This window comes from Ziziphus jujuba, chromosome 8, assembly GCF_031755915.1.
Source record: "Ziziphus jujuba cultivar Dongzao chromosome 8, ASM3175591v1".
Classification (NCBI taxonomy): Eukaryota; Viridiplantae; Streptophyta; class Magnoliopsida; order Rosales; family Rhamnaceae; genus Ziziphus; species Ziziphus jujuba.
In genome coordinates, this window is record NC_083386.1 from 21501868 (window position 1) to 21515300 (window position 13433).

The 13433-nt window shown below is 35.3% G+C and overlaps 1 protein-coding gene and 1 non-coding gene across 2 annotated transcripts; both read right to left on the reverse strand.

Moving 5' to 3' along the window:
• Window positions 1-6535: 6535 nt before the first annotated feature.
• On the reverse strand, window positions 6536-6608 carry TRNAK-CUU (transfer RNA lysine (anticodon CUU)). The gene has a single exon. It is a non-coding gene; the product is annotated as a tRNA-Lys (tRNA).
• Window positions 6609-9118: 2510 nt separating this feature from the next.
• Window positions 9119-12436, reverse strand: LOC107413907 (eukaryotic translation initiation factor 2 subunit alpha homolog). The gene is made up of 7 exons (XM_016021959.4): window positions 11851-12436; window positions 10722-10778; window positions 10553-10639; window positions 10329-10475; window positions 10088-10192; window positions 9713-9811; window positions 9119-9495 (listed from the first exon to the last, which is right to left on the reverse strand). The coding sequence occupies exons 1-7, from the start codon at window positions 12235-12237 to the stop codon at window positions 9331-9333; spliced, it is 1047 nt and encodes a 348-aa protein (XP_015877445.3). The 5' UTR covers window positions 12238-12436; the 3' UTR covers window positions 9119-9330.
• Window positions 12437-13433: the final 997 nt, after the last annotated feature.

Genomic DNA, 13433 nt, shown 5'->3' on the forward strand with positions numbered 1-13433 from the left:
TGCACACTCGAGGGATGTTGTGCATAAATTTGCCTTTGGAGAAGGCAAAGCTAGCTTGAGAATTGCTAGCACATCACCATCGTGGAGATGGAAATTTGAGCGCGGGAACAAGAGCTAAGAAGGGAAACTTAGCTCGTCACGGCAACAGAGTGCCGAAAAAGCATGAAGTGGAGTTCAAGAGAGAGGAGAACTACCACATGAAGAACTCTCGAGTTTGGGTACCGTTGGGATAGTTGACGTAGGGGCACCACCTGAGAGGAGACGGTGTGCTCGATGAGAGGGTCAATGTCACCATCGGATTATCTGGTAGAGTTCGGTCCACGGGAGGACCTTGAAGGCAAGAGAGTGCCTTACTTTGGAGCTCGGGAAGCTATTCGTCCAAGAGGGACAATAAGCGTTGGCTTGGGTGCCAACAAAGGAAGAGAACATCGTCCAAGAGAGGACATGAAGTTGGCTAGAGCGATGCCAACAAGTGAAGAGAACATTTGTCCAAGGGGGACATGAGTCTGGCTTGGGTGCCAGCGAGATATACAAAAGGCAGAATTCGTCCGAGGGGGACACCATCTGCATATGGAGCTGAAAGTGCGGGGCGAAGCACTAATTTATGCACAAGGAGGTGCATGTTTCGAGGAAAGCTTGAGTTTGGGTGAACGCATGCAATAGGTCCTTGGCCAAGTCCAAGAGTGGGCGCGCGAAGGTCGTCACAGAGGGTGATTCTACAGAGGTAGAGGGATGACGTATGCAGGATCTTGAGTTTGAGCCTAAAGAGCTTATGTGGATGAAAGGTGTTGCGCGGAGTGCAGGAGTCTTGAAGATAGCAAGCGGGCACGTCGATGAGGGCATCAACGTAATGAAGTGGGGGAGGATGTAACGGTCCGCACCTTTAGAATGGCTTAGTGGCATTTTCGTAAATATTTGAAGGTCGGGATCTTCGATCCCGGGCCGTGGGAAGTTCTTAAGAATGTCACTAGGATGGTGCATATTGAATGGCAAGCCAAGATGTGAAGGTTTGCTAGAGAAAACCCCATTATGATTCCTCGCACAAAGTGATATCTATGGCTGCCAGAATGGAAATGACTCAATAAGCTCTTTAGGGGGGGTGGTCCGTGTTGGCTCTCCACGGCCCCCGGCTCCGGCTTCTAGCTTGGGCTAAGCGAGCCTCCCATGGGCGACGGCAAGCCATGGGGCGGACATATAGTGCCACGAAGGTGGGCATATGTCTCCGAGGGACAGGGAGTCCCGAGGACAGTACCGGTAGGCGCTACGAGCTGGTATTGCGCGTCACTCCTGTGTCAGAGGCTAAGTGTAGCATTCGCTATGCCGTTTTCTATCGGCTATGCCAAGAACACACGTAGGCCTTTGTTACAAGGTTGTGGCAAATGTGCCAATGAGCGGGGGCTCGGGTTCTGCCTCGCTCAAGAGGGTCGGAAGCTAAATAGGCACGGACGGGGCGACACCGTGCCATCGGGTGACATTCACATGTGGGCTTCCAATCTTGTGTTGCTATCCTGAGGGCATGTTGGCACGATGCTGGTGTGCATGCTCTAGGGTCGGATGCTATTCGAGATGTGCATGGACCAAGGCCCGAGTGAAGAGATGGGTTGCTGGCTAGATCTTGGCACAAGATTAAGTAACAAGCTACCGAGTGGGCGCAAGGCCATCGGGCTAGCTTGCTGAGCGACATGAGCCATGATGACTATGGGAACCTCATGAGTATACAATTGGTATCAGATGGGTCGATATATGAACTCGGATAGTGAAAAGGCTGGCCATGACTGGAGAGTCTTGGCGCCGCACGGTCTATTCCGCTGCATAAAATGTAGGACCGTGACACATGGATCTGCTGGCCAGCACTTACTCAACCTAAAGCCTTGAGAGGTTTGGGATTTCGATCTTTCGAGGAGTTTAATCGGGCTCTTTTAGCTAAACAATGTTGGAGGCTTATTCTTTATCCTCATTCGCTGGTTGCTCGAGTTTTAAAAGCAAAATATTTCTCTACGGTATCTTTCTGGGAAGCAATTATTGGAAGAAATCCATCTCATGCTTGGCGAAGTTTACTATGAGGACGACAAGTGCTAGAGAGTGGTGGGATATGGGGCGTTGGTGACGAAACTTCTATACGTATATATAAAGATCATTGGTTGCCTCGTTCTGGAAGCTCACATGTCTTATCACCACGGTGTCTGGATTCTAATTCCAGTGTTGCATGCTTAATCACATCTTCTAGAACGTGGAACATGGACCTTATTGATTTAATATTCTTTGATGAGGAAGCTGCTATTATCCAGAGTATACCAATTGGTGGGGTGGGCTGCTCCGAACGTTTTGCATGGAGATACAGTGATAACGGTGTGTATACCGTTAAAAGAGGGTATTGGGAAGCAAGAAAACTTGGAATTGGCAGTAAGCTAAGTGGTCCGAGCAATGGACATGTTTTGTTTTGGTGGCGCGCTCTTTGGAGGCTTCAAGTGCCCAGTCAAGTTAAGATGATGCTCAGGCGATCTTGTCATAAGACAATTCCATGTTTCAATTCTTTAGCCTCTAGACATGTTGCTGATTATAGTACCTGTTTTATCTTTGAATCTGCTGCAGAAACCACGTTGAATGCATTATGGGGTTGTTCGAGAGTGGTTGATATATGGAAGAGATATGATTTATATGCACAGTTAAAAGGGAGACTCTATGATTCTTTTGCTGGTTTATGTTACTCTGCCTTTGATCTTCTGTCTAATTGCCAATGTGAGAGTTTTGCATGGACTTGTTGGTGTTTATGGAATAATAGGAATGCTTTCTTGCATGGAAATTGCGTTAAATCAAATTCTTCCATTTTGGATACAGTAGCTCGCTTAAACTTTGAATATAAGGAAGCACTGGGAAGTTCTACAGTTAGTAGATGTGCAAGAGAAAGTCTTCATTGGTCGCCTCCACATGGGGATGTTTTGAAAATAAATGTAGATGCTTCCATCAAAGCATGTAATCAGAAGTTGGGAATCAGAGTTGTTGTTAGAAATGCTGCTGGTGAACTGATGGGGGCTTTAGCTAAACCCTTTCACAGGTTCATGGCCAGTCCTTTATGCAGAGCTTTTGGCAATTCATGAAGCATTAATTTTCTACTTGGAAGCAGGTTTTACCTATGGGGAAATTGTTAGTGATTGTCTCCGGACTATCTGTTTAGTGAATGAGAGAAGTATTGGCCAACAGTTGGGTCCTTTCTATTTCTTAGTTGAAAATATAAAAGCACTGCTGTCCAGTGATGGTTCTCTGGTCTGTTCTTTTAACCCAAGATAAACTAATACTATAGCTAATTCTATTGCGAATTATGCTAATGGGTTAAATGTTTTAGAAACCTGGCTTGAAGTAGGCCCACGGTGGCTTAATAGTGCTCTTCGGGTTCATTATTGTACTTTACTTTCTAATTAATGAAACTACTTCCTATTATTAAAAAATATATATATATAATTGACTAAATATTTATTATTTTTATAATATAATAGAAAATTTTAAAACTAATATTTTAAAAACTAAAAATAGAAAATATGACCAAACAAAATTAATATTCCGGCTGTGATTTATTGTTGGCCTTGGTTTTTGGGGGGTGGTTAAGCTAGGTTCTAGTTATGTAATCGTATTGGAAATGTAGTTATGTTTGTAATCTTATTCGGTTAGACTTTGTAAAGAATAAAAGAAAGGTCATAATAGCTCTTTTGACCACTGCAATTTTTGGACTACTTGTCACCTACTCGTCTCCTCGGTTTATTTATTTATTATTCTTTTATAACACTACAAGAAACAAGAGTAGTTGACAATGGACATTTCACTCCCCTTTGAAAATCTTCCATTGCCAAATGCGTGGGCTATGCTAAAAGCCCATTTTACTTTATTTACGGGGCCGTGGCCCAATTTCTTGGCAAGCTTGGCAACGGATAAGAGAGTTTATTTTGAATTCAAAGCTCCGAAGCTCTTCTTCCTCTAAAGCTCGCATGAAGCTTTTCTCGCCCACTTGTCTGTAAGTTAAAGAATTAGTTTGCGATCAACAATAAGTCTGGCTAGGTTCTGAATAAAACCACTATATGTATAAATGGAAATTAAAATTTTCGTGCACTACTGGGTATATATGCAACACCGGCATTACGTGCTAAGGAACAACTTTTTTCTGGAACATGGATGGCGGGTAGGAGTTGAGGCTGTGCACTATTTGGATATTTCTGTGGATTTAATATTTCATCATGTATTATCTTAATTCAAATCCTAAACACCAATCTTAGAACTATTTGCTAATTTCAATGCTTTCTGTTTGTTAGTTCAAAGGAAAATATCAACAACTCTTGAACAAAGCAAGTATCATTTTTATGACCAAACTTTAGAAAGAGTTAGATTAAATAAAGCAGAGCTGATGAAAATAGAAGTAGAAACTTTGGAAAACAAAAATTCCTTTTGGAAATTAAGCATGAGATATGATTCTATATCATATCCAGAGCATGTAAGATAAAGGGCAGGGTTTTATTTGTTTCCTCTTCCTTTGTCTATAAATTAAGCTTTTTGGATTCAATATTTCCTTTTTGCTGTCTATCTTCCAGAATAGGAAAATTATCATGAAAGTATACTTTGCATTCCAATTGAAACTCATTTTGGTCTTTTATATTCATTTGCCTGTGGTTTACAAATGCTACATTAGATTATATACTTGGTTGTATTGTTTATTTCTACGGCTTGTAAATACCCGTTATAAGCAGCAGAGGTTAATCAGAATAGGTATTTCCATCCATTCTGTAGTTTCTGGGCTTCTTCACAGTATAATGGTGACATATAAATTCTGATTTTCATTACATGTGCAAGATCTGCCAGCCTTGGTTGCAACCATAGATGCTGATTTTTCTAAAGTGGATTCTATGTTTTGTCGTCTGCCACATGGAAACACTCAGGTTCTTTTAAATTTCCATTGTAATTCTTAATTTCTCAACAAACAAAACCAGCTCCTAGTTCGGTTCCTAGATCTGTTTGGGTTTTTACTTACAGGAATTATCAAAGGCCTTACGAAAGTTTAAAGGTTGTTGATCTCTCTGCGGTATGCTTTGGCTTATTACTACTTTGTGCTGCAAATGTTTTCTGTTTCTTTTTCTTAGCTTTTAAAAAAATCAAATGGCAAAAAATTGTTTATGCACATTAATTGGAACTCGAATTTTACGGTTTATAAATTGTATGTGGTGTGTCTGCTGGACTTTCGGGCTTTCGTCAACAAGATATATCTGAGCATGAAATGCGTTATGGTCAAGCCTACACAGTACCAAATTTGCAGGTAAAGTATTATTTCCCTTTTTTCTGTGTGGCCGTCTGTCACTACTTTTTTTACCCTTTCAATGACTACTATTTTTTTTTTTTTAATGTATATGCTACTTTTTGGAGAAATATTTAGAATTATATTAGGCAATAACTGATGAATGAATGTTATAAGAGCATCTTTTTTCTTTCCAAAACTGAGGTTTCTTGTTCTCTGATGACTGGATTGGTGCAACTCTGTCTCGTTCTCTCTTTCTTTCATTTTCATTTACCCATTTGCACACACAATGACATGTGCTTGCATAGCTACATGCATGCACATGTGGGCGTTTGATGACAGTAACTTGCATATCTTATTTTTGTTATTCACAAATGGGCTGAAATTATATGGCAGGCACGTCTAAGTGTTGATTTCTTGAAGGATAAAGAGGTGATAGGGACTTTGCTGAACATATTGTTATCTACTTTGTGCTTTCCTTCTTTCCTACTTATAAGTTTGCTACTTGTTTGTGGAGGCAACTTTATAACTATTTGGTAAGAATTTAAAAGCTGACGCAATTCTCCTTTTAGTTTCACATTAAAATGGTTATTCTTTTACTGTATTAAGGAATCTACTACTAAATTATTTTAACTGGCACTTTGTATGTTTGGCATTTGCTGTTGATTGTTACTGTTCATAGGTTACTTGCAATAATGCAAATGATTTTTTTTATTTGCAGACAAAGGCAAGTGTTGCCAGTTCTTTTGGAACATATATATATATATATAATTTTTTTTACCCCAAATGCTTAATTAATGTGTAGGTGTGCCATTCTAAGTCATGAGAATGTTGAAATTGAAAACAGATTTGAATTCAGCTGAGTTTCTAGAAAATATGAGAAAAAAAGGTGGATAGAAAAGGTTCGAAACTCACTGCTCTAGGCGCCTCCTTTAAGACAAGTTTCCCCTTGTGTTGTTCTATTGGCTAGGGTGCAGGCTACAACTGCTTCATTTTAGAACTGAAATTCCTTGAGCCATGATGCAGTCCAGCTAACTGGTAAATTGAGCACATGACAAAACTGTATATCTTTATGGTAATTCCAACTTCCCCAAATGTCATCCTCCTCTTTAAACCAGCATATACCTTCTTCCAACTTATTAACATTACACATCTAGGACTCACATACCAATTCTCTATAGTTTGTTTGTTTCTTTCCAAAACTTAAATTCAAAGTTCTTGCCCAACAAACAAAATAAAAAAAAATACTTCGAAGAGAATCGCCCACCGTGGGGCTCGAACCCACGACCACAAGGTTAAGAGCCTTGCGCTCTACCGACTGAGCTAGACGGGCAACTTGTTTGTGGTTTATTACAAAATATAATAACATAAGTTTTGGTGGCCTGCATGCTCTTCAGCGGTGAGGAATGGAAGTGAACATGTTTCTAGAAAGTGTTAAGTTCGGGCTTGGCAAGCTCGGACTGGAAAAAGAATTTCATAGGCTGTCGAATAGGATCAATGTTCTAAATCTTAAATCTTGAAGGTGGTGTCCGAATTTAAAGCTTGTGCTCAAATATAGGGGTGTAAAATTTAATTAAAAAATACATATATTTTTTAGTTAAATTATCTTTAATATTTAGTAATAATTAAAAAAACGAAGAAAATTCCTTTTATACTTCTTATGAAAAGTTATTAATACAAATCATCATTTTTACCCCTTTAAAGTCTTGAAAAATTATCATTTACCATCTTTGGAATTCATTTTTGAGTGAAATTTATCAATGAAAACTCTATTTTACTCTTTAATTTGAAATAAATATCAAGATTTTATTTTATGATTTTTTTCTATATAATGATATATTAAAAATTGTAATTTATTATCATTTTTAATATATTGTTTATTATTATACAGATGAAATTTATAGTAAATGAAATTTTTTGATATAAACTATTGTAAAGAAAACGAGAATAATAATGTAATATTTATATGGATACCTAAAGGTAAAACAAACTTTTTATAAGCCAATTTTACAAAAATCAACTCCTTTCTCAAAACTCGAGATTCTAGATGGAAATTTTCCTTTATTTATGATATTTATAAATAAAAAAAATGACAAATAATAACAAATACAACTTTGACATGTAATAAATTTTTTATAATACATTAAATTAAAATAAAAAATAAAACACTCTTAAATTATACTGGACTATACAATTGTGCTATTTTTGGGATTACACTAAAGTCCTAAAGTCAAATCTAACCCAAATAGAATTGGGCATGCTCCGGCCATTATTTCAAGCATTGAATAAATTTGGGCCGGATTTTATTAGGTTTTGAGCTTATGGATTTTTTACATCCAAAACAAACTCGTTGAGAAAAGAAAGAAAAAAATTTCCATTACCGTGATTCATACTTGTTCTTATAATTACTTGTATTTTTTTAAGAAAATTTTTGTGTAATACAATTACTTGTAGTTTGATTTGCTCGTATATCATAATAAATAAAAATTCAGAGACACACTTTAATTTTATTTTTTTCCCGGTTAACATATAATTTAGTTGTCATTTATAATTACAGTCATTCACTGTGCGTATGCTCCGCTTCCACTTTTCATAACAAATAATAATTTTTTTTATCAAAATAAATAAATAAATAAATAATAATCTCAATTTCATATATAAGAAATTTAAAGTAAATTAATTTAAGAACTTTTTGGAGTGATGAGACACGGCACAAAAGAAGTGATTTTATAAGAGAGAGTTAATTTGGTAGAGAGACAGAAAATGAAAAGACAAAATTACCTCTCTTTCAGATGTTCAGACACCACATGCTCAGATTTTACCGCTAAAATTAACGATTATTACGTTTTGGGACGCTTAAAGAATAAATAACATCTTGTAAAATTTTTAAAACTTTTCCAATAATATTTTTTATTTTTATTTTATTAATGAATATTTATTGTTATGTTTATTTTTTTTTTTGATTTTTTGATAATAAATAATAATTAAAATATATTGATATAATATAATAGTTTTAAAATTTAATAAGTATTAAATAATATTAATATAATATTAGATATAAAAAGTGAATTTGGCTTTTCAATTTAGAAAATCAAACCAACTCTTATTTTTTAAAAAGTTAAAATACAAAATGAATTAAAACTTATTTTTAGAAATTAACTTTTTAAAATAAATAATTTATAATGGATAAAGAACCTCTTGAAATGCTCTAAATCAATATTTGCTCACTATAAAAGTCACTCTTGCGGAGAAAGGGGAAAAAAAAAATGGAGGCAACTTATCACCAACGCAAAGCTTAAAGGCATAGGTGTTAAACAAGCCATCAGAATATTATACATTTTTTTTTTTTCGGATAAAAGAACATTATACAAATATATCAAATAAAACGATAAGACCCATTTTAAGAATAGACAATAGGCTCTTCCAACAATATATTTAAAAAGAAAAAAAAGAAAAAAGGGACGATAGGTAAATATTGACACATATACAATATATATATATATATATATTTAAAGCAAAAAATAAATAAATAAAGTGAATTTTTTTTAACGTATTTATAACCCTCAGTCAATTGGTTTCTAATATTGTTCTGTTTGTCATATTTTCAAAACCTCTCACAAAGCAAACATGCTCACTGAAAAGCTACAACGAACTATGAATAATTTCCAATTGACAAAAATCAAAATCCCACCTACCCAAATACATTTAAGAGAAACGAGTCATTTAAGGCAATTAAGCTTTCATCAAATTATAATACCATTGAGTTCTCTTAGTTTGCAACTCCTAGACAATTGGTATAAACTACAAGTCACAAATGAAAATAAAAATTCATAAATTATAATTTAAATAAAAATTAAAAAAATGGTATAAGCAGCCGCTCTCACAAAAGCAGAGCACATAAATGGAGTTATGCCATGCACCCTCAAAAACCGCTAAAATTATATTTGCAAAAAATTTCCTCAGCTACGTAGTACCGTGTGTTTGGTTTTATATAATGGTTGAAAAATCAAACAAAAATTGTTCCACAAACAATTATCCAAATCTCTGCCACATTTTCACTCTCTAATCCCAAAACCAGCGTTCTCCACATCAATTTCTCCCATTCCCGTGTCTTCTTCTTCTTCTTCTTCCTCACTATCCTCATCAGCACCGACTTCTTCATTAGCAAGCCGTAGCTTATCCATGTGATCGGCTAGTAATTTATCATCCCGTTCACTCACCTATATCGATGCACCATCGCATAGTTAGATCCACAAGGAGAAAGTTATGGAAAATAACATAAAGAGACTAATATAAGCAAATGCTTTGGTGAGTAAAAGTTAAAGCATGTCCTGAGAGGTTTTGAATTAGAATGTTGAAAATACATCTGAATTCAGCTGAGTTTCTAAATGGTATGAGAAAATAAAAGGTAGATTCTATAAAAGGATTGACACTCACTGTTCTAGGCGCTTCCTTTACAACAAGTTTCCCCTTGTGTTGCTCTATTGCTTGCTTGCAGGCTACTATTGCTTCATTTAGAACTGCAATTCCTTGTTCCTGTGCAGATTAGAAATTATAAATCTCCCGGGAAAAAGTTTCAAAAAGGAGGTACATTTTTTTTTTTATGGGTTAACCGTATTACAGGTCCAATGTTTCTATTGATTCAACAACCTCAAAGATTTCACTTCAAAAGCTTCATTAAAAACATAACATCAAATGTTGATATAAAGAACATAATGTGGTATGGACTATGGACCATGGAGTAGTGTGTACAAAACATGCAATTTAAAATATTTTTTGACCAAACCAAGTAAGATTATAGTTTGAGCTAACCTTGTCAAGAGTCTGAGTGGTCATAACATAAAGTGGAGCAGCAACTAGTTTAATTTTGACAGGACAATCATTGTTGCCTGCAGCTTCTGCTTTCCGCATGGCATCCTGCAATCACAACAAAGAACAAGTGCGTAAGCAAATGACTAAAGATTAACAATTTTCTAAATGATAAATGCATGATAATTCGAGATACGACATAACAAAGAAAATAAGCAGAGGTCACAGAAGAACATAATGAGACCTTGATGTGAAGCACGCCATCAAACTGGAAACATTTCATTTCGATATCTGCCCTAATTTTCAGAGGCTGTGGGGTCATTCGTCTTCTAATATTCTTTATTAGAGCATCTTTCATACCCTCTGAAATCTCAGGAACCACCCTAGTCACCTACCAGACAAGAAGGTAAATGGATTTAGTCATCAATTGGAGTAAAAATTTGGCACAGGACTACAAAAACAATTTACCTTCTGTCTATCAGGGCCAGTTTTCTTCACTTCACGTGTGAGAGAATTAAGAACTGAATCAGGATCAGTTACAATTATTTTGAAAGCCTGGACAGAGAATTAATCAACCACTTCATTACATATCTAAAACAATGCTAAAAACACCTCAAAAATGTGAATAACAATTTACCTCCAATGCATGGCCATATCTCCTGTATAAAGGCCACCCAACATGAACGTACAAGTCCTGTAATAGGTAACATATACTCAGTTATAGCATATGACAAATGGCAATGGTTTAAACATACCACCGGTCAATATTTTTGGTTAAGCATGCAAAATTTAAAGGTTAGAGATACAAATTGAAGACAATTAAAGGCTTTGTTTGGCCACCAAAAAAAAAAAAAAAAAAAAAAAAGAAACAGATATAGTTTTTTATACAACAGGGTACCTGGAATAGCAAACACCTTAAAATGAAGGACAAGATTGCACTCGAGTCAATAGGAAAAGGATATGCATTGTTCATTTTAAATTAAGTTAACAAGTTACATGCAAGCTAGAGATCTTGCATAGCAATCAATTTAACCATCTAGCAGAATTATCAATAATAGGTGCAAATTACTTGAATGATTCTTCTTCCAGTAAACTTAAACATCTCAAAAAAGGAACCCAGTCCATCTAGCCGCTAATTAATTGAGCTCATTAAAAATGCATAATCTTACTATTATTATAACTCCCACATCCCCGGATGCCATCCTTCCTCCTTAAACCAATATAATGTCAATATTTATAATGAAACTTGTTAAATTTATTCAAAGTTTAGCAAAATTTATCTTCCTTTATAATTTGATATCCTGAGTCAAGTACATATTCTGATATTCATCGTTGAATATTAATGTTAATAATCCTGATTACTTTTAATTAACATGCGTCATCTTGGAAGAAAAGATCAAACATATAATTGTGTCTCATTCATTATAAAACCAATAAGAAGACAAATAAAGACTACTAATTAGTAATTACAAGTTAATTAGTCTATCTAAATGGAAGCCTAGTTAACATGCCTGCTAAATAATGGGGAAAAATTGCATTCAATTGTCAACTGTTCTCACATACCAATTCTGGGTATAAAGAAAAATCTAACCATATTTGCTAATATTGTTTGTTTTGGCCTTTTCTTGACACTTGTTATAAAATCAAACTTTTTATAAATTTTCCTATTCATGCTAAAGAATCCACATTACACACACACATATTGCAAATACAAAAATAAATAAATAAATAAGAAAATAAATAAACAGGAAAATAATTTATATTGCCTCCAAATCGATGCTCATCGTCTCGGCCACGTGGCGCATGATGGAGTGAACAAGCTTGCTCTTGTTGTACCTCTCATTACAGGCCTGAATATCATCCTCTGAGACTCTCCGTTTGCTCAAATCGACATAACCCTTGTCGGATTCCACCCTGAGGACCATCATGGGCTCGATTCGGCCAACCTTGAGGACGCTATTCACGCTTCGAATACGACGTCGTGAGAGCTCCGTGTTCAGGATCAAGCCCTCAATGTTGTTGTACTCCAGGAGTGACACGTAGGCACTCATGTCGTCTGCGATGGCATTGACCTGAACCATCACCACCATGTCCACCTCCGGGTACTTTGCCTCGTACATTCGGCACTCTAAATTTGGCGACTGGGTACCCATAATTTTTTTATTGCTTTTTTTTTCTCTTCGAGTTTTCTTGGACAAGAAAATATTTTCTAGGGAAAATTATTGGTGGGAAAGAAAAAGATCAATTCTAACAAATTACGTATGAAAAAAAAAAAAAACAGAAAGAAAAGAAAAAAAGAAAATTGTTTAACGGAATTGGAAGTGTTTAACAAACTTATTTATGGAGGATGAAGATAGAAGGAAAACGAGCAGTCTCTGTAGTCGTACTCAAGACTCCCTTATATACAACTTCAAGATTTCCGCGCGCCAAAGCAAAAGGAAAAACGTGCCCTACAAGCAATCCTGTGCAACTACGAAGCCCAAGACCAAAAGAAGGCCCAAGCCCAAAAAAGGGGCAAAATACAGTCCACCAGTTTATGGTTCGAACCACAGCCACAAGGCTAAAATGCTTTGCGTTCTAACAACCAACCGAGACAGGGCCTGAGCCGATACGGTGTCAAAAGTTTATACATAAAAATTACTACTTTAGGATATTTAAATAGCCCACCAAAATTGAAATTGCACGCTTTCGGACCAGGATTCAAAATGAATTTGGACCGGACTTTTCCATACGGGTTTTTTGGATGTTTGGGCTTTGTTGCACCAGGAAAAAAACTCAATGAAAAAATAAAATAAAAAAAATTTCCATTACCATGATTCTAACTTGTTCTTACAATTACCCGTAGTTTTTCTCTCTGTCTCTCTCTTTTTTTTTTTTAGGGAATAATACAATTAGTTGTAGTTTACTTTGTTTCTATATCATAATTAAAAAAATTGAGACTTAAAAAAAACTTTTCATGGCTTAACACAATTTAGTGAAATATGCTCTACTTTCTATAACAAATAATAATAATAATAATATTCTAAATTTCATATAAAAACAAAAAAAAAATTGAAAGTAAATTAATTTATGAGCTTTTCAAGTAATGAGTCTTGGCCACCTAGACTTCCAGCCTATTATAGACAATAAATTTATTATAAAATTGGCAAACATTTATTAAGCTAGTTTATTATACATCTTCTATCTATTACATTATTTTACATATCCTGTGCTTATTATTATTATTATTATCTGAAATAAATCAAGATCTGGCTTTTATATCTGAAAAATAAAATGATATTTACTAAACCTTCAATTAGTAAATTACTCGATCAAGTAAAATCCAAAAAGAAAACCAATAAAGACAATA

Excerpts from the sequence above, each read along its gene's own strand:
- LOC107413907 (XM_016021959.4), bottom strand. The coding sequence starts at position 12,237 with ATGGGTACCCAGTCGCCAAATTTAGAGTGCCGAATGTACGAGGCAAAG. Across the intron at positions 10,476-10,552 it reads CTGGCCCTGATAGACAGAAG|GTGACTAGGGTGGTTCCTGA; the intron begins GTAAATTGTTTT and ends CTTGTCTGGTAG. Across the intron at positions 10,193-10,328 it reads ATGGCGTGCTTCACATCAAG|GATGCCATGCGGAAAGCAGA; the intron begins GTCTCATTATGT and ends TTGTGATTGCAG.